The sequence below is a fragment of the Bombina bombina genome, chromosome 5 (assembly GCF_027579735.1).
Source record: "Bombina bombina isolate aBomBom1 chromosome 5, aBomBom1.pri, whole genome shotgun sequence".
Taxonomy (NCBI): domain Eukaryota; kingdom Metazoa; phylum Chordata; class Amphibia; order Anura; family Bombinatoridae; genus Bombina; species Bombina bombina.
The window spans coordinates 309,599,235-309,626,625 of record NC_069503.1 but is presented as its reverse complement, the minus strand read 5'-3'; the positions used below and the strand labels follow the sequence as shown (position 1 = coordinate 309,626,625).

At 38.4% G+C, this 27,391-nt stretch overlaps 1 protein-coding gene across 1 annotated transcript in view; it reads right to left on the bottom strand.

Moving 5' to 3' along the window:
* GLCCI1 (glucocorticoid induced 1) overlaps positions 1 to 27,109 on the bottom strand; it is a 474,455-nt gene extending 447,346 nt beyond the window's left edge. The window contains exon 1 of the mRNA XM_053714094.1: positions 26,505 to 27,109. Within this exon, the coding sequence (XP_053570069.1) occupies positions 26,505 to 26,844 (340 nt within the window). The 5' untranslated portion in view covers positions 26,845 to 27,109. The remainder of the gene's footprint in view (positions 1 to 26,504) is intronic.
* Positions 27,110 to 27,391: the final 282 nt, after the last annotated feature.

Here is a 27,391-nt window from a genome sequence, read left to right as displayed (position 1 = left end):
ATTTACCAAACAGCCTCACAGAATAGTTTTGGATATAGCTTTGCAATATAATACCGCCTGTAGCACATAAGCAATGCTCCAGCTCTTTATTGTATACCAAGATTGTAGTTTTGTCTCCTTTATTATATCTACAATTGGTGTGTGATCTTGACGAACTCAGATGATTGTAAGATTACTTATACTAGAGTATATATCTAGGAGTGCTTTAATCATACTGTTAACTAAAGCCTTTTCTATGCTCTGATTCCAGTTGCCTCAGGTTGTCCCACCTTCTAGCGCAGGCTGGACCTGCATTTATATCTAGTTGCTCAACGTCTCACCTTTATAATTATTACGAGTACTATATGGCACTTCCTATTGGTTTCATAGTGAATTTCTAGGTTTTAGTATCTGGAATATAGCTTCCATTTATGCCCAACTAGTCCTCCCCACAGACGTAAAGCCCTGTTTTATTGCGAAATAATATACCCCTCGCCAAGATGCAGCGCTTTATCACATTGTTTCTCTCAATTCAGGGTTCTCATCATAATTATTGTATGTATGACTATTGTTGTGTACATCTTATTTGATATAAGTCCACTTATTACATTCAAATTCCCACCTCCTCCCCCCCCCCATCATCATCACCACCATCACCCCCTATAATATACCTCCCTATATGGGAGATTTCACTACGCGGTTTATCTTGTACATACCGCACCTTAGATCTTTTACCATATTTACACATCATACCACATTATTTCATCGAAAATGACAATTGTTGATGTTGCTTGAAATACAACTTGTTAATCTACTCTATCTATAGGACCATATAAAGTACCTACTGTATGTGTAATTATGAAAAACAGAATTTATGTTTACCTGATAAATTACTTTCTCCAACGGTGTGTCCGGTCCACGGTGTCATCCTTACTTGTGGGATATTCTCTTCCCCAACAGGAAATGGCAAAGAGCCCAGCAAAGCTGGTCACATGATCCCTCCCAGGCTCCGCCTACCCCAGTCATTCGACCGACGTTAAGGAGGAATATTTGCATAGGAGAAACCATATGATACCGTGGTGACTGTAGTTAAAGAAAATAAATTATCAGACCTGATTAAAAAACCAGGGCGGGCCGTGGACCGGACACACCGTTGGAGAAAGTAATTTATCAGGTAAACATAAATTCTGTTTTCTCCAACATAGGTGTGTCCGGTCCACGGCGTCATCCTTACTTGTGGGAACCAATACCAAAGCTTTAGGACACGGATGAAGGGAGGGAGCAAATCAGGTCACCTAAATGGAAGGCACCACGGCTTGCAAAACCTTTCTCCCAAAAATAGCCTCAGAAGAAGCAAAAGTATCAAACTTGTAAAATTTGGTAAAAGTGTGCAGTGAAGACCAAGTCGCTGCCCTACATATCTGATCAACAGAAGCCTCGTTCTTGAAGGCCCATGTGGAAGCCACAGCCCTAGTGGAATGAGCTGTGATTCTTTCAGGAGGCTGCCGTCCGGCAGTCACATAAGCCAATCTGATGATGCTTTTAATCCAAAAAGAGAGAGAGGTAGAAGTTGCTTTTTGACCTCTCCTTTTACCAGAATAAACAACAAACAAGGAAGATGTTTGTCTAAAATCCTTTGTAGCATCTAAATAGAATTTTAGAGCGCGAACAACATCCAAATTGTGCAACAAACGTTCCTTCTTCGAAACTGGTTTCGGACACAAAGAAGGTACGACTATCTCCTGGTTAATGTTTTTGTTAGAAACAACTTTTGGAAGAAAACCAGGTTTAGTACGTAAAACCACCTTATCTGCATGGAACACCAGATAAGGAGGAGAACACTGCAAAGCAGATAATTCTGAAACTCTTCTAGCAGAAGAAATTGCAACCAAAAACAAAACTTTCCAAGATAATAACTTAATATCAACGGAATGTAAGGGTTCAAACGGAACCCCCTGAAGAACTGAAAGAACTAAGTTGAGACTCCAAGGAGGAGTCAAAGGTTTGTAAACAGGCTTGATTCTAACCAGAGCCTGAACAAAGGCTTGAACATCTGGCACAGCTGCCAGCTTTTTGTGAAGTAACACAGACAAGGCAGAAATCTGTCCCTTCAAGGAACTTGCAGATAATCCTTTCTCCAATCCTTCTTGAAGAAAGGATAGAATCTTAGGAATCTTTACCTTGTCCCAAGGGAATCCTTTAGATTCACACCAACAGATATATTTTTTCCATATTTTGTGGTAAATTTTTCTAGTTACAGGCTTTCTGGCCTGAACAAGAGTATCAATAACAGAATCTGAGAACCCTCGTTTTGATAAGATCAAGCGTTCAATCTCCAAGCAGTCAGCTGGAGTGAGACCAGATTCGGATGTTCGAACGGACCTTGAACAAGAAGGTCTCGTCTCAAAGGTAGCTTCCATGGTGGAGCCGATGACATATTCACCAGATCTGCATACCAAGTCCTGCGTGGCCACGCAGGAGCTATCAAGATCACTGACGCCCTCTCTTGATTGATCCTGGCTACCAGCCTGGGAATGAGAGGAAACGGCGGGAATACATAAGCTAGTTTGAAGGTCCAAGGTGCTACTAGTGCATCTACTAGAGTCGCCTTGGGATCCCTGGATCTGGACCCGTAGCAAGGAACCTTGAAGTTCTGACGAGAGGCCATCAGATCCATGTCTGGAATGCCCCACAGTTGAGTAATTTGGGCAAAGATTTCCGGATGGAGTTCCCACTCCCCCGGATGTAATGTCTGACGACTCAGAAAATCCGCTTCCCAATTTTCCACTCCTGGGATGTGGATTGCAGATAGGTGGCAGGAGTGAGTCTCCGCCCATTGAATGATTTTGGTCACTTCTTCCATCGCCAGGGAACTCCTTGTTCCCCCCTGATGGTTGATGTACGCAACAGTCGTCATGTTGTCTGATTGAAACCGTATGAACTTGGCCTTTGCTAGCTGAGGCCAAGCCTTGAGAGCATTGAATATCGCTCTCAGTTCCAGAATATTTATCGGTAGAAGAGATTCTTCCCGAGACCAAAGACCCTGAGCTTTCAGGGGACCCCAGACCGCGCCCCAGCCCATCAGACTGGCGTCGGTCGTGACAATGACCCACTCTGGTCTGCGGAAGGTCATCCCTTGTGACAGGTTGTCCAGGGACAGCCACCAACGGAGTGAGTCTCTGGTCCTCTGATTTACTTGTATCTTCGGAGACAAGTCTGTATAGTCCCCATTCCACTGACTGAGCATGCACAGTTGTAATGGTCTTAGATGAATGCGCGCAAAAGGAACTATGTCCATTGCCGCTACCATCAAACCTATTACTTCCATGCACTGCGCTATGGAAGGAAGAGGAACGAAATGAAGTGTTTGACAAGAGTTTAGAAGCTTTGTTTTTCTGGCCTCTGTCAGAAAAATCCTCATTTCTAAGGAGTCTATTATTGTTCCCAAGAAGGGAACCCTTGTCGACGGAGATAGAGAACTCTTTTCCACGTTCACTTTCCATCCGTGAGATCTGAGAAAGGCCAGGACTATGTCCGTGTGAGCCTTTGCTTGAGGAAGGGACGACGCTTGAATCAGAATGTCGTCCAAGTAAGGAACTACTGCAATGCCCCTTGGTCTTAGTACCGCTAGAAGGGACCCTAGTACCTTTGTGAAAATCCTTGGAGCAGTGGCTAATCCGAAAGGAAGCGCCACGAACTGGTAATGCTTGTCCAGGAATGCGAACCTTAGGAACCGATGATGTTCCTTGTGGATAGGAATATGTAGATACGCATCCTTTAAATCCACCGTGGTCATGAATTGACCTTCCTGGATGGAAGGAAGAATTGTTCGAATGGTTTCCATTTTGAACGATGGAACCTTGAGAAACTTGTTTAAGATCTTGAGATCTAAGATTGGTCTGAACGTTCCCTCTTTTTTGGGAACTATGAACAGATTGGAGTAGAACCCCATCCCTTGTTCTCCTAATGGAACAGGATGAATCACTCCCATTTTTAACAGGTCTTCTACACAATGTAAGAATGCCTGACTCTTTATATGGTCTGAAGACAATTGAGACCTGTGGAACCTCCCCCTTGGGGGAAGCCCCTTGAATTCCAGAAGATAACCTTGGGAGACTATTTCTAGTGCCCAAGGATCCAGAACATCTCTTGCCCAAGCCTGAGCAAAGAGAGAGAGTCTGCCCCCCACCAGATCCGGTCCCGGATCGGGGGCCAACATTTCATGCTGTCTTGGTAGCAGGTTTCTTGGCCTGCTTTCCCTTGTTCCAGCCTTGCATTGGTCTCCAGGCTGGCTTGGCTTGAGAAGTATTACCCTCTTGCTTAGAGGACGTAGCACTTGGGGCTGGTCCGTTTCTACGAAAGGGACGAAAATTAGGTTTATTTTTGGCCTTGAAAGACCTATCCTGAGGAAGGGCGTGGCCCTTACCCCCAGTGATATCAGAGATAATCTCTTTCAAGTCAGGGCCAAACAGCGTTTTCCCCTTGAAAGGAATGTTAAGTAGTTTGTTCTTGGAAGACGCATCCGCTGACCAAGATTTCAACCAAAGCGCTCTGCGCGCCACAATAGCAAACCCAGAATTTTTCGCCGCTAACCTAGCCAATTGCAAAGTGGCGTCTAGGGTGAAAGAATTGGCCAATTTGAGAGCACGGATTCTGTCCATAATCTCCTCATAAGGAGGAGAATCACTATCGATCGCCTTTACTAGCTCATCGAACCAGAAACACGCGGCTGTAGTGACAGGGACAATGCATGAAATTGGTTGTAGAAGGTAACCTTGCTGAACAAACATCTTTTTAAGCAAACCTTCTAATTTTTTATCCATAGGATCTTTGAAAGCACAACTATCTTCTATGGGTATAGTGGTGCGTTTGTTTAAAGTAGAAACCGCTCCCTCGACCTTGGGGACTGTCTGCCATAAGTCCTTTCTGGGGTCGACCATAGGAAACAATTTTTTAAATATGGGGGGAGGGACGAAAGGTATACCGGGCCTTTCCCATTCTTTATTTACAATGTCCGCCACCCGCTTGGGTATAGGAAAAGCTTCTGGGAGCCCCGGGACCTCTAGGAACTTGTCCATTTTACATAGTTTCTCTGGGATGATCAAATTCTCACAATCATCCAGAGTGGATAATACCTCCTTAAGCAGAGCGCGGAGATGTTCCAACTTAAATTTAAATGTAATCACATCGGGTTCAGCTTGTTGAGAAATTTTCCCTGAATCTGAAATTTATCCCTCAGACAAATCCTCCCTGGCCCCCTCAGACTGGTGTAGGGGCATTTCAGAACCATTATCATCAGCGTCCCCATGCTCTTCAGTATCTAAAACAGAGCAGTCGCGCTTGCGCTGATAAGTGGGCATTTTGGCTAAAATGTTTTTGATAGAATTATCCATTACAGCCGTTAATTGTTGCATAGTAAGGAGTATTGGCGCGCTAGATGTACTAGGGGCCTCCTGAGTGGGCAAGACTGGTGTAGACGAAGGAGGGAATGATGCAGTACCATGCTTACTCCCCTCACTTGAGGAATCATCTTGGGCATCATTTTCAGTGTCACATAAATCACATCTATTTAAATGAGAAGGAACCTTGGCTTCCCCACATTCAGAACACAGTCTATCTGGTAGTTCAGACATGTTAAACAGGCATAAACTTGATAACAAAGTACAAAAAACGTTTTAAAATAAAACCGTTACTGTCACTTTAAATTTTAAACTGAACACACTTTATTACTGCAATTGCGAAAAAGTATGAAGGAATTGTTCAAAATTCACCAAAATTTCACCACAGTGTCTTAAAGCCTTAAAAGTATTGCACACCAAATTTGGAAGCTTTAACCCTTAAAATAACGGAACCGGAGCCGTTTTTATCTTTAACCCCTTTACAGTCCCTGGTTTCTGCTTTGCTGAGACCCAACCAAGCCCAAAGGGGAATACGATACCAAATGACGCCTTCAGAAAGTCTTTTCTATGTATCAGAGCTCCTCACACATTCGACTGCATGTCATGCTTCTCAAAAACAAGTGCGCAATACCGGCGCGAAAATGAGGCTCTGCCTATGATTAGGGAAAGCCCCTAGAGAATAAGGTGTCTAAAACAGTGCCTGCCGATATTATTTTACAAAAATACCCAGATTAAATGATTCCTCAAGGCTAAATATGTGTATATATGAATCGATTTAGCCCAGAAAATGTCTACAGTCTTAATAAGCCCTTGTGAAGCCCTTATTTACTGTCTGAATAAAAATGGCTTACCGGATCCCATAGGGAAAATGACAGCTTCCAGCATTACATCGTCTTGTTAGAATGTGTCATACCTCAAGCAGCAAAAGACTGCTCACTGTTCCCCCAACTGAAGTTAATTCCTCTCAACAGTCCTGTGTGGAACAGCCATGGATTTTAGTAACGGTTGCTAAAATCATTTTCCTCTTACAAACAGAAATCTTCATCTCTTTTCTGTTTCAGAGTAAATAGTACATACCAGCACTATTTTAAAATAACAAACTCTTGATTGAATAAAAAAAACTACAGTTAAACACTAAAAAACTCTAAGCCATCTCCGTGGAGATGTTGCCTGTACAACGGCAAAGAGAATGACTGGGGTAGGCGGAGCCTGGGAGGGATCATGTGACCAGCTTTGCTGGGCTCTTTGCCATTTCCTGTTGGGGAAGAGAATATCCCACAAGTAAGGATGACGCCGTGGACCGGACACACCTATGTTGGAGAAATGAGGTTCCAATCTTTAGTCCAGTATTCCATCCAATGTGAATCTTGCTTTTCTACATGGAAACCGTTTTATTGTGATGTATTATATCTGTGTTTATTTTTGGCTTACACCATGCATAAGTTGTATTGTTTTTTCCACAACCTCAATAAAAAATTTGGAAAAAAAAAAAAAAATACTTACCTTTTAATCTTGAAATCCGCTCCCCCGGCCGTCGCAAGCCTCTTCATATGCCAACTAGGAAGCAGAGCAGTCGCACATTCCAGCAGCTCCGGCTATAAAATATATAAAACCCGATCTTAAGGACTGTTCCAGCTCCAATATTTAATCTTTTAATGTAGACTGCTCAGCTCCAACGATTTGTGCAACTAATTTTAGCGTGAATTTTGCTATTTCAACGGCAACACCCGATTCTGTAGCACATATTGCTGACAAGAGGCTCTGAAATCGGCCATCTTGGGCCCATCACCACAGTTTTATTCTAAAGCCCTGTGCCTCCTACTATCTACAGCTATGCAGACCTCTGAGCAAATTATGGAGGAGATACACATCTTTCTGGTCGGGTGCCGCAGTATGTTTGAGCGCCGAATCCCTTTGGCGCCCCAGCAAGTAGATGCCGAGTTTGGGGACCATGCTGCCCACGCACCCATTTAAATAACGACTCCGGGAGGAGATGACGCCTTGGGGCCCCGGCGCTCCTCACTTTCTGGCGATATGGGAGCGGAATATAGGTCAGTAGTGGCGCAATTGTTTCTAAGGGATGCCGTGGACAAATCACCCAAGACAGATCACCTAACACTCCCAGGCGCTGCACGCATCGCCTGCTTGTCGCCTGTTACACCAGAGTGTACCAGCACAACACGACACCACACACTTCTCATTGAGGCTTGTAATTGCTTGTGGAGCCTATCGTCTGCGGCTGAGATGGAGGATATTGCAGCCTGGGATAGCTCTCATCTTCCTCTACTAGCAATTCTTTCATCACCGGGCAGATGCGCCCAGCTCTGCTTAGCTGCTGCGGTCCAACTAACGATCCCCAGAGGAATTGGCTAGATGAACTTTCCTACTACTCACTGAGTCCGCCATGCTTTATATGGACACAGTAAAGATGCTTGTTCTGGCAAAATCGAACTTGGCTGCTTCTGGACCTTTAAATGTTTGGTACTAGTCTTTTGCGTTAACGTATAATATGCCCATAGCTGTCTCATATATTTGCTAACAATTTTGGAAAGTTATCTTACAGTGTGCTCAAGTTTTACTCTTTACATTTGATTATTCTCAGTCTAAGTAATTGCTGTGATTTAACTATATAACTGTTTGTTTCTGTGATATCTGATGATGGCTAGATAACATTTGCTTTTGAACTACCATGTTGCACTATCTGCTTCTAACTTTTTTTACTTTGCATAGCAAGCATAGGCCTTTGTTGACACAAGAGTATATGCTATATAAGATTCTCCATGCATATACCAGTGCATGTTGCTGTGCTGCTAGCGGCCGTGGCAGTATAGCTTCATAAGATTCTCATTTGGAGACCTATAATTTGTAACTTAGTTTAGTCTTGAACATACCAGCCTTTTATCCTCCCACTTGACATGATATACTCACTTCTTCCAGGATACAGAAGCAGCTCAGTGTAGCATTTATTATTTAACATTTAATAAAGGCTAATGTTTATTTCTAGCTAATAGGACCCTCAGCAAATACTACCTTGCATTCTTTCGTATATAGCTTTTTGATATCCAATGTTTATGTGGGGTTACTATTGACCCACAGCCTAATAAGATGGTTTTTCCTGGTTGCTCCCTTAGTACCTAATTATACCCGGCTTATTCTATCACCTAAGTTCCTGGCTTTATGTTAAGCTTTTCACCTTGATGGTGGTTTCTTTAAATATCCCCTATAGTTCCTAGGAATGTAATTCGCATGTCCATAAGTTTTGTCCCAGAACTCTGTCCATAAGGCCTTCTAGTCACAGTCACGCTCACATGTATAGCCCCAAAAAACTAACTCAAATCCCCTGCACCTGTCCAATTGTTTGTTTGTATAAAATTCACTTCTGTTAAATTATTTCAGTGGCTAGGTTACTCTTGGAATATCCTAGTCCTCTACTCTCCCACATAGTATAGTAAATCCATCTCTTCCAGCTCAGAGGAGCTGTGTAGCATAGCATATTTCATTCAGCTCTCCACAAACGCTGGTGTATAGTTATAGCAAATCTGATTTTTTGGGGCTACTGCCCTGCATTGCTCTGTATATAGCTACTTGGTATTTATCTCACTTATAGAATTGACTTTACCTACCACCTCCCCCCCCCCCAAAATGTATCCCCTACTTTAAGGGAACTACCAAGGCGGTCTGTCTTGTCTGTACCGCACCTGAACTACAGCTTTTCAACTACTAATTACCCGAATCTACTGACCTAAATTGTTTTAGAAACCTACACAATTTATGGGTAGTCCTGTAGATTCAATATTATCCCCAGTTAATACTCCTCCTGTTTATTGTTATAAGAATCTTCAGGTCCTCAGGAACATAACCTTCATTTTAATATTATTCCATACCTACATCTCATATATTCGGTTAGCAAGGGAATGGCGCCTTTACTGTATTTAATGTCTGACAAACTAATTGCCATCTCATTCTAAGTAGCCATGCTTTATATTTTGCAACACACCCTTATATTCTACTATGTTTTTTAAATATTAATATTACCTAATAGCATAAGTATGTATTTACTCTATTTTTGTAGGATCATTCGCATTTCCCACTTTCCACTCCTACTGTTAATATAGAAGGGACCTTAGTATTAAGTGAGGATACTCATCTTGTCCAGAATATGGAAAAAAATAAAAAGAGGTTCCAGTTTTTCGTATAACGTTGCCTTTGATAGGAATGTAATCTGTCTTTATGTATGCAGAAATATTATATTGTACCGTATATATCTGATTATTCTTCATAAGTTGTATTCTATTTGCACAACCTCAATAAAAATTAAAAAAAAAAAAAAAAAAAAAATTTGAATACGGCTTCCTCCAATCACTGTGTTGCCTCAGGCAATGATTCCCCTGGGGGGGGGGGAGAAGCCGTGATTGGAGGATGCCGTATTAATCATTTCTGACGTATGAAGTGACGACCGGCAGGAGGGGGAAATCACTGGAGCTTTCAAAATTAAAAGGTAAGTATTTTAACAAAAACGAGTGAACTGTAGCATGAGTTTGATGACTGAAAGTGCCCCTGTTTTTAATAGGATTTTTAAAAAAATGGGCACTTATTCCTCAAACTTGACATTCACTTTAAGGAATGCAAAACAAACTTTTTTCCCGTACAGTTTTAAACAGCATCCAAGCAAACATGCAATCAGATCACAAAATAATTTGCTAGATGAAGAACATAAATCTCAGAGTGGTACTAGCAAAAGGCTGCAACCTTCATCATATGGCAGTGAATAGAAAAAAACAGGATCAGTTTATTACAGTTAGGAAAAAGAGAAACCTCAAAACTAACAATATATAGTATTTGTTATGAAAATATTTATCTGAACAGTGAATGCAATATTATTAAAATTATTTCATCAAAAATGTTTAAGCAGATTTAAGAGCACAAAAACAAAAATAAAGGACACGGCTATAAAAAAAAAAAAGAAGACACAAAATACTGACTAAGTCATAATCTTAGGTTTTGCTCTATATTGATCTATGCAAGAAGAGAAGTGAAAACCTATATGCCCAAGACTCTGAAATAAGCATGCATCTAGTTACGAACCATTTACAGGTAGTGAGCCAGATCTTTGAGATGGTGCGTGGTATCATAAAGGGCATTCATTTATTTTCCGTACTGTTCCTCTGTATCTACTTAGTGGGTGCAAGCACAATCTAATCTACTGTGCAAATATATTGCTGTAAACTACAAGGAATAATGTAGGAGAGGTTAATGTAGTCTGAAGTGTCAAATATTTTGTGTATTCTTGCTAGATCAAGTCTATTATTGTATGCATAACTCATTTTTAACTATGTGTTTAACTCCTTTGAGGGGGGTTAAACACAAAATTCTGATTGAACAAAAGTGCAATAATAACACTCTTAATGAAATACATTCTTCCAAAATAGATGTAATCGCCTGGTCTGATCACGATCCCGTGAGTATTTCCTTCTCTTCCGCACATGCTCCTACATCTAAAAAATGGAGATATGAAGCGTGGTTGATATCAAACCCCCAAACACTTCAGGAAACTAGAAATAAACTACAAGAATTTATACAGAATAATGATGAAAAACAAACTGACATTCAATATGTATGGGCCTCTCTTAAAGCTTATCTAAGAGGGATTCTAATTAATAAAGCTGCTATAGCCAAGAAAAATCAGGGTAGATCACTAGCAGAGCTCACGTGTGAGTTTAGGCGTCAAACCTCCTTCCTAAAGTTAAACCCCTCTGTACAAGGCGCAAAGCAGCTCAAACTCCTGAAAGAGGATCTTAAAAGTCTAGAACTCATTAAGGTACAAAAAACCCTATTTAGGCTTAAGCAAATCTATTATTATCTTAGCAACAAAGCCAACACTATGTTGGCATCTAAGCTTAGATTGAGACAAGCGCAACGTACTATATCTTCAATTACACTGGAGGGCAAAACTGCAACATCTCCGGGAGATATCGGAGAATTGTTTCGAACTTTTTACACCAAATTATATAGTTTAACAAATGAGACCACAACGGAGGTCTATTCCCCGGAAGAAATAAGCGCTCTCCTAGGTACATTACAACTCCCTAAAATTAATGAAGAGGTACAGGTAATGTTACGCTCTCCAATCTCCTTGGAAGAGCTGAAAACTGCTATAGCTCAGCTTAAAAGAAACAAAGCCCCGGGCCCAGATGGTTATACGGGTCATTTTTACAAAACATTTAGTGAAACCTTAGAACCAGTATTACTCAGAACCTTTAACTCCTTTATGGACACCGGGTTGTGTCTCTGTGAATTTCTAGAGGCAGATATTATCACTATTTTAAAACCAAGTAAAGACCCTACTTCATGTCAGAACTATAGACCGATATCTTTGATCAACTCAGATATAAAACTATATTCTAAAATTCTTGCCAATAGATTAGCTAAGGTCATAGGTACCTTGGTCCACCCAGACCAAGTGGGATTTATTCCAAACCGAGAGGGCCCTGATAACACCCGAAGAATATTCAGCATACTATACGAGGCTAAAAATAGGAAGATTCCCCTTCTGGCCCTGTCCTTAGATGCTGAGAAGGTGTTTGACAGGGTCAGGTGGGACTACCTTTGGTGCATTTTAGAAGCTTTTCAGATACCCCCTCAGTTTATCAGGGCGATAAAGGTATTATACTCAGCCCCTACTGCAAAAATTAATGGAGTTGGCTTTCAGTCTATCCCTTTTAACATCCTGAACGGAACTAGGCAGGGATGCCCCCTGTCCCCGATGCTATTTGCATTGGCTATAGAGCCTTTGGCTCAGCTCATCAGAAAAGACTCTGATATAACGGGCATTAATTTTGGAGAGTCAACCCACAAGATAGCGCTTTTTGCAGACGATGTTACTTTACTACTCACATCACCACCCACATCTCTGCCAGCAGTCTTCAAATGTCTAGATGTCTTTTCCAAATGTAGCTTCTATAAGTTGAATAATACAAAGACTGAAGTGCTATATATTAATATCCCAAACACAGAGTTGAAACTCCTACAAAGAAAATATGACTTCCAATGGTCTGCTGTTTCTATCAAACACTTGGGCATTCACCTAAGTCCAGACCCTGATGTTATAATTCAGAAAAACTTCTGACCGTGTGTCGGAATTTAAGAAACTACTTGAAAGCTGGGAATTCAGAGAATTCTCGTGGACAGGGCGAATAGCTGCGGTCAAAATGTCACTTCTCCCTAAAATCACATACCTTTTTAGGTGTATAACCATTACGGTTCCGAGACCAATACTAAATAAATTACAGAGCCTAATCTCGAGATATGTCTGGAAGGGTAGTAGGCCCAGAATTGCTACTACGACCATTCAACAACCTATTGATAGAGGGGGTTTGGCTTACCCAAGTGTTTTGCTCTATCATGATGCTGCACGTCTGGCCCATCTTATGTCTTGGAGCCTGGGGGCTGATCAACCCAGGTGGTATGAGGTGGAGCAGTCCCTTCTCCCTGGGGGTGTCCTGCTTCCCGACCTACCCTGGATACCGGTGCATGTACGTACGACTCTTCAGGTTAACCATCCAGTCATTCTAAACACATTGTTGCTTTGGGATTCTAGAAAAAAACATGGAATCTATTGCCCCTCACCCCTCTATAAAGTACTAAACATTCTGATCTCTATGCCTGAGACCCATGTCAGTAGCTGGTCTGAGGCTGCCAACATGTCCACTGCCTCTCTATATAGTGAGGATTCACTTCTGTCATTTGAGGAGGTTAAGACTAAATTCTCCATACCTTCTACTCTGGGGTTTGAATTTATCAGACTTGCGAGCGTCCTTAGAGCTTGGGGGCTATCGGGACAACCCACGAGAAGTTTTACTAGATGGGAGCAGAGATGGAGCTTGGGCAAATTGCTCAGGGGCTCCCTTTCTTTCCACTATAATCTCATGATCATGCCTCTACAACCTACAAAACACAGCCAATATAAAGCCTGGGAACGGGAACTTCAAACTGACAATGAGATTGTGATTTGGCTCGGTGAGTTGGTTAAAGCAAAGAAAATTCTACACAGTACAACACTATGGGAGCTATACTATAAAATAACCACCCGGTGGCACTTTGTTCCGATTACATTGAATAAATACTATAAAACAACATCCCCCTTGTGCTGGCGAAACAAATGTTTAAATAAGTTGGATTTTTACCAGGAAATTTGGAGCAAATGGAATGCGATACATGGTCCATAGACATATAAAATTATATAGTATATGACTTTTGATAAGTAGTGATCAGACTGACTTGCTCCTTTCACTTCCTCCTCCCCCCCCTTTTTTTCTCTCTCTCTCTCTCTCTCTTCTCTCCCTTTCTTTCCCTCCACCCTCCCACTCTACTATGCTACTAATTGATGCCCTGAGTGCTTGACAGTCTCGTCTATATACACCCTATTTCAACCTAACTTCGCAAGTTCGCTTTCTCAGAGAAACGCATTATTCATTAATGCAAATAAGACTTGACCTCAATACTGGGAAACAATTGTTGTGAATGGGTTGCACTGAGTGATTTGAGACTAGAATACAAGTCTGATATCTAAAAAATATATATTTCCACATACAAGAAAGTATTCTACGTAACTGGGAAAATATAAATAAAAATTAAAAAAATGAGGTTACAATATATCTATTCATGTTCTTACTCTCTTAAATAAAATTGCTATGTTTTGTATATTTCCTATATTTTGTGCCAACTCTACCATGAGTAAATGTTATTTGGTGCCTTAAGAACTATGTATTTGATGTCTTATAGTAGCCCGACTGTATAGATTGTGGTCTATGGGGCCTTCTGTTTTGGCTATGTTTGTTAAACTTTTATTGTACCTCAATAAAAATTAAAAAAAAAAAAAAAAAAAAAAAAAAAAAAGTGCAATAATAAAATGCTCTGACACATTTAAGCACTTTACTGTTCCTTTAAAGGGACAGTATACACTCATTTTCATATAACTGCATGTAATAGACACTACTATAAAGAATAATATGCACAGATACTGATATAAAAATCCAGTATAAAACTGTTTAAAAACTTACTTAGAAGCTGTCAGTTTGGCTCTGTTGAAAAGGTAGCTGGAAAGCCCACTGCAAGTGGCAAATAAGACACTCCCCCCCTCCCCCTTCTTTTGCATATGAAAAGACCCTTTACACAAACAGGAGCAAGCTGGAGTAGGTAGTCGAGCGTATTCACATAAAACTTTGGGGCTTGGTTAGGAGTCTGAAAATCAGAGCAATGTTATTTAAAAATAAGCAAAACTATACATTAATTTAAAAAAAAAAAAAACTTTATGGGCTATATAAATAGATTATCTACAAAACATTTATACAAAGAAAAAATGAGTGTATAATGTCCCTTTAAGTCTCTTCAAATAGATATTAAACTGTAAGAGAATGTAATATAAAATGTTTAATTATGTGTAGATAAAAAACAAAAACTTTGTAACATACTTTCATTATTTATTTTGTCCATACATTGGTGTGTGCTGTTTTCCACCAATTGAGTTTTGCAAGATTTATTTTGTCTCCTTTTCCTGTAATTTAATACTGAAAATTATTTGTTTTCTAAATGTCACTGAGTTTCTATAAAGTAGTAAGCGCCGCTATGTTTAAAACTAAACCCCTTCGCTACTATGTTTTAAACTTAACACATTTGCTATCAAAACTATATTTTTTATTTAAATGTCAAAAAAAAAGACATATATACACACATACACTTTAAAGGATTCCTATATAATAGGAGGCGCCCTAAATGATAACAATATATCAGACCTAGTGAGGTATAAAATGAACGATAGATCAATTAAATTAATACTTTAAATCAGTTATTGTACTAAATATCGCACATAAATAAAAACAATTGGTAATGCTTCAATAATTCCAAGTATACAAATAAAAAGTCTCTGAGGAGTGGAAATAGAGGGTAATCTTTAGGCAGCAATCTGTAGAGAACCCGGCCTGGATCCTATAGGGATGATCTACAAAACAGAAAGAGACAGATGCGCCACATGGCCCAATATTGTTTGTTCAACACAATAATTATGGTCTAGTCGTGCCAATATAAACTCACAATTTGGAAAGCACTTCAGTTAGTGCAATAGAAGCAGTCTGGGATCAATCACAGTCAACCTCTAGGGTAGAAAGGAATAATCTGTAGTGGAAATATAAAGAGACACAGGGGTGCCTATATGGCCTAGTACAGTTTGGTCCCAAGATATATTACTCTATTTAAGTAATATACTCACAATTGGTAAAGCATCTCCAGTGATGCAAATCAGGCAGGATGGGATCAATACAGTCACCCAACAGACTATGACAGGGTTCCCACAGGAAGCAAACAGCAAAGGTCCCAATGAAGGCCAAGGTTTGGTCCAAATGATGCACAAGAGCAAGTGTTTTATAAAAAAAAGTAATATTTACTATATAAAAACAAGTAAAAACAAGCGACGCGTTTCTCAGCACACAGGCTGTTTCATCAGGCTTACAACATATAACTAAAACACTTGCTATTTATAGCCAACATATGTATCAGCTTTAATTGGACACACCTGTTAGGGGGGTGGCATGAAGAAATTTCTTTTGAGACTACCCTATCAGCATTCACTATAGTGGATGACAAGTGTAAATCACATTACAGATCATAGCATTGTAATAAATGATGTATACCAGCAATAGTATTTGTTTGTTTGTTTGTTTAATTCCCCAGCTATGTATTCTCATATATTTATCCATCCAAAGGATTAATGATCCTGTTAGGCACCACTGACAAGTAAAGTAATATGCGTGATACAGTTGTACAAATTCCCCATATTGATAGCTCTGCAGCATTAAAGATGCATTGACTTACTTGAAGTTAGTGTTAATATATACTTGCCTTACTTGAGGTTAATATTATTGTATCGTGTGGCGATGTGTCGATGGAGAGTAAACTTTCATATTAGCATTTCCTACGGCGTTCTCTACTTGTTACTGCGCATGCGTGTGATGTCATCTGTCAGTCTCTGTCTTACAGATGCGCATGCGTGTATCCCCTAAGTATCGTAGCGATATTCTGATGCTAATCAATTTATTTAAAGAGATTCTAATATAAAAAATATATCATGCTGTGCTGGGATAGTTCATAGGATATACCACTATACTATTTAGATGGCAAACTTTCCTATAAATAGAATTAGGGTAATATCCCAATACGGTTGTAGATATTATCTTCCTCGTCATAACCTAACTAAATATATTCTTAATCTGAAGTTACCTTTTCCTCAACATAAGTGTAATAGTGATAACTGTGTAATAATGAATAAAACGGTGACAATTTTGTGAACTACTAATCTATGTTAAAATTTATCGGAACTAATTGTCATCAGAGGCTATTGATATCTCAAAATTTACAATAGAAGTGTTTCTCATGTAATTGAATTCGGTTAACAACCATTACATACTGGTTGTTTACCCCTATCGTCATAAGGAATAAGAAGATGTGTCAGTGTAGTCTCCTGACCTATTTCCGTGAACTAAATGTAATGTGTCTAATGTATAGATTAGTTGGACTTTAAAGGAGCCAGACAGTGGTAGTTGTATTTAGATAGATGGAGAATAACAAGTAGAAAGAGAGAAGAAGCACCTCTTAAAGCACTCACTTTAGAGCAATATGTGCAGCTGAGTTATGTACATATAAAATTTAACTTTTATTTTAACCACTAAGATTCAATAAAGACACTAAAGGTCACATATCCATAAATATATAAATGACAGACAAGGGGTCCTATATGTTGCTATAATATAAAATCATTCACAAATCTGTCGCCCTTTGAAAAAGCTGTGGTGAAATGCACATCAGGCGAATTTTAACTGGTGTTTGCTATACTAATAGACAGATTGGTGTATGATCAGTAGGATGGTCTAAGTTTATTTTTGCAGTATGTAGAGGCACGGATCCGACCAGTTTTAATTATTGTATAGCTGCCACTGTGAGCATAGTTAACTTTTGGGACTGTGTCCCTCTAGATAGAAGATATAGGTAACTTAACATTCAGTGGCAGAGGTACAATGGGACAACCTTAGCGAATTGCTCTACTACTGCACTCAAGACTGGAGAATTTTCCTTATGATAAGTGATTGATTTCATATTATAGCAACACATAGGTTACTTTTCTTTTATTCCCTATGTCTGTTTTTTGTATATTTATGGATTTGGTGTCTTTTTATTGAATTTTCGTGGTAATAATAAAAGTTACATTTTATATGTACATAACGAAGCTGCGCATATTGCTTTAAAGCAAGTGCTCTTACAGGTGTTTTTCTTCTTCTCTTTTTCTTCTTAGAATCTATTGGCACTAAGCACCCATTTTTTAATGTCGGTATTATTTAGTGATTGATTCACACATTTAGGTTTTTGAATATGGAGAATAACCAAAAAAAAATAGGAGCCAGGGATAACATTCTAGGTAATTCTGTGTAATTTTTTCACAAACTTTGGGTTTCTTACTGAAAGTATTTACAAACAGCTTGTCCGATTGTGGCACAAATGATTGCAAAAGCTTCTCTGGGATCCCCTTTGTTCAGAAATAGCAGACATATAATGGCTTTGCCATTGCTTTTTGATAATTAGAAGGCCGCTATTTGCAGCTGTGCACAACACTCCTATTATTCCAGGCAGTGAAGGGGTTAATCATGTAGTTTGTAAGGTTAATTTTAGCTTTAGTGTAGAGATTGCCCTCCCACCTGACACTTCCAACCCCCTAATCCCTACCGGATACCTCCCAAACAGCTATCTTTCCTCTCTCACCCCCACTGGTCACCACCATCTTATGTCCTGGCAGACTGTCACTGCCAGTATGATTATTTAAGGCAATTTTTTTTTTTTTTTTTTTTAAATAAAACATTTAATATTTTCTGCAGTGTAGGATCCCCCCTTACCCTCCAAACTCCCTGATCCCTCCCAAACAGTTCTTTAACCTTGCCCTCTCTAACTAGTGTCCACCAACTTAGGTACTGGCAGCTGTCTGCCAGTACCTATAAAACAGTTGTTTTTTTTTTTTTATTATTTATTTATTTTTCAAATCTTCTGTAGTGTAGTGGTACACCCACCTCCCCCCTACCGCAAACCTTAGTTATGGATCCCCCACACCCTTTTTTTCTGTGGTGTAGCTCCCCACCACCCCTCTCCTTTTATTATTTTTTCCCCCACAGTGTAGGGCCCTCCCACTCCCTCCACCTCAGCCCCCTCTCCACTGCTGGACCAAACCAGTCCACCTCTCGGACTCTCTCCTGCCGGCACCAGCAGATGATCGTTATAGACGGTGACACACAGTGTCACCATCTAACGATTTGGCATTTGCCCTGATATGGAGCCGGAAAACCATTTGTGTTCCGGCTCCATATGCAGGCAGATGCCTGGAGCTCCATAACTCCAACCCTTGGTTGTAACTTTACAGCCGAGACTGCTGGAGCTTCCTGCAGCTCAGACGTATAAATGTTATGCAGTACGATAGCCAAAGTACCGCACGACATATATACACTAGTAATAATGGGTTAAGGGACCAATAAATACAGTACAATTTCATAATCAACAAATATATTAAATAAAAACAATGCAATTGCACTTACTTTGAAGTTTGCCAGAAAAAAAAAGTCTACTACTCATTTTAAATTTAAAGTTAAAAGGGATAGAGAATACAACTTTAAACAGCATTCCAATTGACTTATTTTATCTAATTTGCTTTATTTTTTAGATATCCTTTGTTGAAGAAATAATGCACATGGGTGAGCCAATCACACAAGGCATCTATGAGCAGCCACCAATTAGCAGCTACTGATCTTATTTATATATGCTTTTCAACAAATGATTTCAAGAGAATGAAGAAAAATAATAGACGTTGGAAATTTGTTTTAAACTGCATGCTTTTTCTAAATTATGAAAGAAAAAAAAAATGTAGGTTTCATGTCCCTTTAATTCCATTTTTCCTCCACTATATCATGTGACAGCCATCAGCCAACCACAAGATGCATATAAGTATATACTATGTACTAAAAAATGAAGTATTTTATCTAGGGATCGGCGAATGCATTTATATTCGAATGTTAGAACAAATGTTATTGTAGAAATTCAATTTACATAATAGAATGTTGATAAGAACGAATATTCTTAAAAATTCTATTATCGAATGTTATTTACAGTTTTCAAATGTCACATTTATAAAACACAGTTGTAGACTCAAAATATTTCGAATTTGAACATTACATTTATAAAACACAGACTATAATACTATTTCAAATTCGAATGTAACATTTATTAAACAGTTCTAGACTAGAAATACTATTTTGAATGTCAATGTTACATTCGAAAGTCACATTTGAATTTGAATATTACTTTTAAAAAAAACAGTTTAGACTAGAAATACTTTTTTTAATTCGAATGTCACATTTGAATATTACATTTCGAAATTGAATGAATACATAGCTAAACATTCTGTTACTCGAACGAATATTTTCGAATTATATTGAAAAATTCAAAAACAAAAATTTGAAAATAGAATGTTAGAATGCTATATAAACATTTGAAATTCGATTTGAACGAAAACATCAAAATTTGTTTTAAATATTAAATGTTTAGAAACATTCGCCCATCCCTAGATCTATCCGAGTCATGCAAGATTAATTCTAACTTTAGAATCCACTAGGACCACTATATACAGTAGAATTGCATAATAAAAAGACAAATCAATAGCACTTAGATTTTTTTTTTCTGGTAGATGTATTTTTTTCCCCCTATGTTCCAGTCCCCTGTATCATGTAACAGACATCAGCCAATTGCAGACTAGTATACGTATACACTGTAAACTCTTGCACATGGTCAGTAGGAGCTGGTGCCTTAGAAAGTGTGCATATAAAAATGCTGCAAAATTTGATAATGGAAGTATATTTGGAAAGGTCTTAAAAATGCATGCTCTTTCATAAATAAATTTTTTTTTTACTTTAGTGTCCTTTTAAATGTCTATCAATGCTTCCGTCTCAATGCGATAAGGGACAAATATAAAAGGCAAAAAAGGTTACTGTCCAAACATGGCTGTGTTAAACATAGGATTATCCAAACGGGTTTCCACACAGCCTCGTTTGCACAAACAGAGACAAAAAGAAAACTAGTTCAAACATGATGGCTCCCATTACTTTATAGAAACAAAACTACTTTAAATATTGAAACGTGTAAATGTTTAATCTTTATAAACAACTGATAGAATTATAAAAATTTAAAATCCAGCTTCCTCCAATTGTTGCGTACCCCACGAGCTGGATGCCAAAGGGGGCACGCCAGATGCCAAAGGGGGCACGGCAGATTCGTCATCGATATTCTAACTACAACAGGAGATGCGGGCGGAGGACTGCCGGTCTGTTTTCCATAAAGCAAAAGGCAAGTATTTTTAAAAAGAAGCTTCATTGTAAAGTTGAATGAATTAAAGTGCCCCTGTTTTTAAGATTATTTTTAGATACCGGGCACTTATTCATTAAACTTTACAATCACTTTAAAGTGGATGTAAATTTTTTACATATTGAACTTCCAAATTTGTTCTTAAGCACTCTTTTATCAATACTGCATACTTTTGTAATTTATATAACGAACAAATAAACTTATATTTACGTTAGTAAGTTTGCTCCGTTTTCAGGCTGAGCTCCTCCCATCCATAACTTCCTTCATTTTCAGCGCATAACGTCTAGAGCGGTCCCACCCGCTCTATGACGTACTACCCTTGCGCGCATGCGCTTCTAATTTAGTTATTATTGCTGGATTTGCATTAGTAATCAGTCAGGCACTTCCAAATCGCTCTTTCAATACTCAAAATATATCGTTACAATTTCAAACAGTTTGCGGAGCAGCATAGAAACTTACTTGCAGTTCCTGGGAAATACACGAAGTTTGGGGAAGCGGCCTTTATATGCGCATGCTTAGAGCGTGTGCGCGCAGCACTTCCAAAGCCAGCTCAAGTGGTTTTACGCATGCGCATATAAAAGACGCATGCGCAGAAATATAAAATGACGTTACGAAAAAGGGGCTGGACGCCACGGGGTACGCCACATTATTTGTTTAGGGAAATGTCAATCAATGTAAGGAAAGCGGAACAAAATGGCGGGCGGAGGGAGAAACCGAGACTTTTATAGTTATAGAGGTATATACATCGTTTATATATTATGTTTTAACAAAATTCATGAATTAAACTTATGTTATTTTTTGATGATAAAGCAGTTGTGATTGTCGAGTAGCAGTGAGTTTACATCCACTTTAAGTAAATACTCTGAAAATTTATGAAAGCAAAATATTTTTTAGTCTGCATGCAAATCAGAAGAGATGATACAATTTAAAGGGCCACTAAACCCAAAATCTTTCTTTCATGATTCAGATAGAGAATACAAATTTAAACATTACAATTTACTTCTATTAATTATTTTGCTTCATTTTTTATATATCCTTAGTTGAAGAAAAAGCAATGCACATGGTGAGCCAATCACACAAGGCTTCTATGTGCAGCAACCAATCAGCAGCTACTGAGCATATCTAAATATGCTTTTCAGCAAAGAATATCAAGAGAATAAAACAAATTAGATAATATAAGCAAATTAGAAAGATGTTTAAAATTGCATTCTCTTTCTAAATCATGAAAGAAAAAAAATGTGGGTTTCATGGCCCTTTAACCACTGCTACTGGAGACCCTTAACAAAATGTAATAATATGTAATGGTCATCAATTAAAGCTACATCATAAGAATGTAACATATACAATGGAATGCAAATAAAAGGCCTTCCATTTTTATTTTATTGAACTTTTACTACTGAATAAAAGAAATACAATTTAAACAGGAAACAAGTACTTGTAAGCAGAGTCAAGCCCAGCACTACTATGAAACCATTGACAGTAGATACAACCTCAAACAAACATTAACAGTACCATAGCAACTGTTCAAAAGAAAGCCGATAGAGTGGAAAGAAATGTGATTTAATATGAAATTAGTTTATAAGGCCTTCAACCACATAAGTTTAAAAGGACATTAGCACTGATTAGGTTAAACTACTTAAAGAATAATTACAGACTACTGACAGCATTATTTGTTTGCATTTCTGTATTTAATTTGTTTGTGTAAGTGGGTGTGACTAAAATGTAGATGATCAATTAGTAAGTCAATTGATTGTACAACTAACAACAACAAAATAAAAATTACAAAAATGTATGTGCTATCATGTATTTATGTATGTAAGTATTTGCTATTGACAGTGCACATTAAAAAAATGTGAAAGAGTAGAACAAGAAAGGCATATGGTATTAGATGGCAGAGAGAGACACTGTTTTCCTAGCCTAGTCTCCTGCTTGACACACACAAACGGAAAAAACAATATGTGGCACCAATATCTCAGACTTCTCAGTATATAAAGCATGTGAAATAATTATTAACCCATCAGAAACCAAATTCTGATGATGTTAGACTACAATAAAATATAAAAAGACTTACCGATTCCCTAAAACATATACTCAATGTATTTTTTTAGGGAAACTAAACCCAATTTTTTTCTTTCATGGATTCAGATAGAGCATGCAATTTTAAGCATTTTTTTTTTTAATTTACTGCCATTATCAATTTTTCTTCATTCTCTTGCTATCTTTATTTGAAAAAGCAATAATGAGAGTAAATTAGAAAGTTGCATGCTATAGATGAATCATGAAGAAAAAAATGTGGGTTTAGTTCCCCTTTAAATAAATGTCACTGTAGGGGTATTGGAAATTTGAACCTGAACATATACATTTGAAGATCTATTCAGAAAAGGGATGCAATAAATTTAAATAGATTTGGCGTTCTTGCGTCCAATAAATAGCTTGTGTCAGTAATTGTCAAAAAAAGATATATAAAAAAAAAACAAAACAAAAAAAAAAACAAACACAACAACATCATCAGTCACAGCACCTGGTTTGGGGGTTAAAAAAAATGTAAGTGGATGAAGAACTGTGTGAGAGAGAAAAAAATAATAAATAGTAAAAATGTATAATAAATTTGGTGAATAATTATACAGTAACTTTGAATAAGATTTAGGGCAAGATTTATCAAAGTGAGAATAAGAAAATTCTCACATTTGTCGTAAAAAAAAACCTCACAAATTATATCACCATATTTATGAAAGGTTATGAGCCAATAAAGTCGCAACGTTTCATATGTGCGAACAAATTGACTCATAACATTCGCAAGTCCTAAGTATATGCGAATAAGTTGTCTGGAAATGCCTAATTCTTGTATTAATCTCTATTGGCATTTTAAAATGCCCGTATATATTCGCAGTTCTCATATATTTATGAAAAGTGGTGCATGTAATATTCACTGCTTTTAATCTCGCCAATTTGTAGGTTGCGAGGAGTGAAAAATAAAGAGCACTATTGTTGTTTGTCTGGAGGGAAAATGGAAATATGTCTTTTACTTGCTTTATCTAGGGTTAGAAATTGCCCACAACAAGGCACAGATCCTGAATAATAATAAATATACAGGTATACCCCACTTTACAGCGCTTCACTTTACAGCGCTTCGCTAATACAGCGCTTTGTGGAGCTGAAGTTCAACCTCCAAGGATTTTGAAATAGTGCTGTAATCATCGTGAGATTGCGAGAAAAGTGACTGGCACCATTTTGTTATGCTAAGTTCACTCTGTTTAGAGCATTACAGTGCAATTTGTGTCTCAGTGCTATAGTCTGGCAAATTTTACTATAGTCATTGTCACTATTTTACAGGTACAGTATTTATTGAATACTAATTGTATACTGTACTGTCCTGTGCTAGTGTTAAACTAAACATAGCATTATTGTACCCCTAATATATGTTAGATCAAACATGTTTTCAAGTTTTTAAACACACTGGCAAGTGAAAAGAAAGCTAAAACTGCCTTGTTTCACTTTAAGGCGGTTTTCACTTTACAGCGGGGCTCCGGTCCCTAACCCGCTGTATGAGCGGGGTATACCTGTATTATAAAAAAGTAAAATAATTTAAGTGCAATTGAAATAAGTGTATTAAAAAGAACGAAGATGAGCTCCAAAAAACAGGCAACCTTCCTTAATGAAAGAGAGCCAAAGAAGGGGCAAAATAAAACTAACTTTAATATATAAGAAATAGCATTCTTTTAAACAATCACTTGATTAAAACAAACCATTTATTGGTGTCTAAAATTAAGATTGATAAATAAAGTTAAAATTACATTTTCGCAAGAAAACTAGGATCTGCCATTCGCTTGACATCGCAAAAAAGTTTTGCCCCAAAAATGTCTCTAGAATTTTGATAAATACTGGCGACATTTTTGAATTCACACATTGCGAACTATTGCGAAAATAATCGCAACTTTTTAGGCGCATTTTTTTCGGGGCTTGATAAATTTTGCCCTTAGTCTAGGTTAACATTATAACAGATGCAAAAAAAAAAAAATTGTAAGGGTGCAGGCAAACAACCAAATAATTACACAAAATAGAATATTGGCGCATATCCACGTCTATATTATCAAAACATTTTAAATATTGTTGACTGGTCCTAACACTGCAATGTGATGCCTTTATGGGCTATAACATTCCTGCTTCAACTATACATCTAACTAACAATGAGCCTCCCTGGCCTTATACACACTTCCAATGTTTATAATGTATAAGGCCAAGGAGGCTCATTCTTAAATGCATAGTTGAAGCAAGAATATTATAGCCCAGAAAGGCATCACATTGCAGTGTTAGGACCAGTGAACATTGGGACACCTAGTAAGTTGGTGACTGGCTTAAAGGGACACTGTACCCAAATTGTTTCTTTCATGATTCAGATAGAGCATGCAATTTTAAGCATCTTTCTAATTTACTCCTATTGTCAAATGTTCTTTATTCTCTTGGTATCTTTATTTGAAAAGAAAGAATTTAAGTTTAGAAGCCGGCCCATTTTTTGTGAACAACCTGGGTTGTCCTTGCTGATTGGACAGCACCAATAAACATGTGTTGTCCATGGTTCTGAACCACAAATTGGCTGGCTCCTTAGCTTAGATGTCTTCTTTTTCAAATAAAGAAAGCAAAAGAGCAAAGAAAAGTTGATAGTAATAAATTATTAAGTTGCTTAAAATTGCTTGCTCTATCTGAATCACAAAAGAAAAAATTTGGGTTCAGTGTCCCTTTAAGCAAAATATGGCCATATTGTGTGACTAAGATCCCAATTTTAAAAATATGAGCTCAGGTGATTTTTTTGCAATATTTAAAATGTTTTGAGAATATAGAAGTGGATGTGCGGCAATAATCTATTTTGTGTGTGTGTGTATATATATATATATATTATATATATATATATATATATATATTCTGATTTTTTAATTTAGAATTTAAATATTAGATGATTGGTTAGTGTCACTTGTTTCATAATATAAAAAAAAACAAAGTGATGGCATTATCCAAGAAGCCCTTATAAAAATATTGACTTTCTGGATGTGCTTTGTAATGCCAACATACATACATATTACAGTTTGTTGAGCAATGTACAACAATCATGGGCAAGATGACAGGATCATATAATTTTATGTCTGGCACACATTTAATAAAAGCTTTGGTGTTTCTAGGATAGATGTTGACAGACTATATATTGCCATGTTACTGTCTGACATAAGGAGTGTTTCTGCATTGCATTAATGTCATTCTAAACCACAAGGGACTTAACAACAGGATTTCCTTGCAAGTTTAAACACCACAAGTTCAAGTGCACCATTAGTGAAGCATGATTCTACCAACATGCCTGCAGGTAACTGCAGGGTGCATAAGCAGCAACACAATAACCAGTAGTTTTGTGTGTCTATTTACATATGGGCAGCAAAGAGTGCATGAATGTAACACACACACACAGGTGTATAGTAACCAGAATAGAAGCAGATTAAGTATTTACCATATCCAGTGTCCACATTTAACCAGTGCACTGCCAGGGGGCTCTGTAGCAATGTTTAAAGGCCTAAAGCAAGTCTCTTATAGCAACTTAAATTGCGTCATTCAAGATGCCCCACTTCATTTAACTTTTACCCCAGTCACAATTAGAATTCAGCACTTTCAGAGATAATGAACAGCTTGCAGTCTTACCTTTTCTCCCAGGGGATCCTGGGCTCCTTCTGTCAGGAGAGCTGCTTCTTCTCCTACGGACTCGTGTCCCAGGTGCCTCGGGGACCGTATGATGATGGAGTAGTGGGGGAGGCGGGGTGCCATTGGAAGGGCTTGGGGGCCCAGGCTCCGTATTACTTCCCACTGATGCGGACGGGGAGCGGCTTGGGCTGTGCAGCAGCTGGTAAGGAACAGTGGCCCGAATGGGCTGCAAGAGTCGGCTGCCCCCTGATCCGCCTGACCCCGGGGGGCCGTTTGGAGGGGATCCGGAGCCGCGCTTCACTCGAGGATGAGTGGAAGACATAACAGCAACACGACACATACAGGGAAGTCCCTATGCAGACAGTGTCCCCTGCAGGGGATTATAATATCGTAGAGGCGAATTACTGCCCCTGGCCCCGTGTCCTGTCACTCAGCAGCCAGTGACGCAGCTCCTGCTCGGCCCCCCGAATGGTCGGTGACTGTCACAGAACAGTGAGTAGAAAAGGGGCAGATGCACCAAACTGAAGGAGGTGCATAACCACCAATGAACATCAGCAAAACTCTATAGCGTAATAAATGTAAACCAATAAAACAGCGCAACCTCTAAAACCTCGTAGGACTGGGCGGAACTATGTGCGGAAAAACATAGCGATTGGCTGAATGGCGGAATGACGTCAGCAAACTAATAAGGAGGTAGTAAAGCTGTGCTCACATGTGGGCATCAGTCAGTACTTTGTAGAGGGATATGTCATTCAGCATACAGTATGTTGTAGTTTTTGTTTTGTATATATTATATTATTTTATGTTTTGTTATGCAACAAACTAATATTGCTTTAGGCATATAGAAAAGTGTCAGTATAGTACAACAACTGTTATGCAGTTCTATG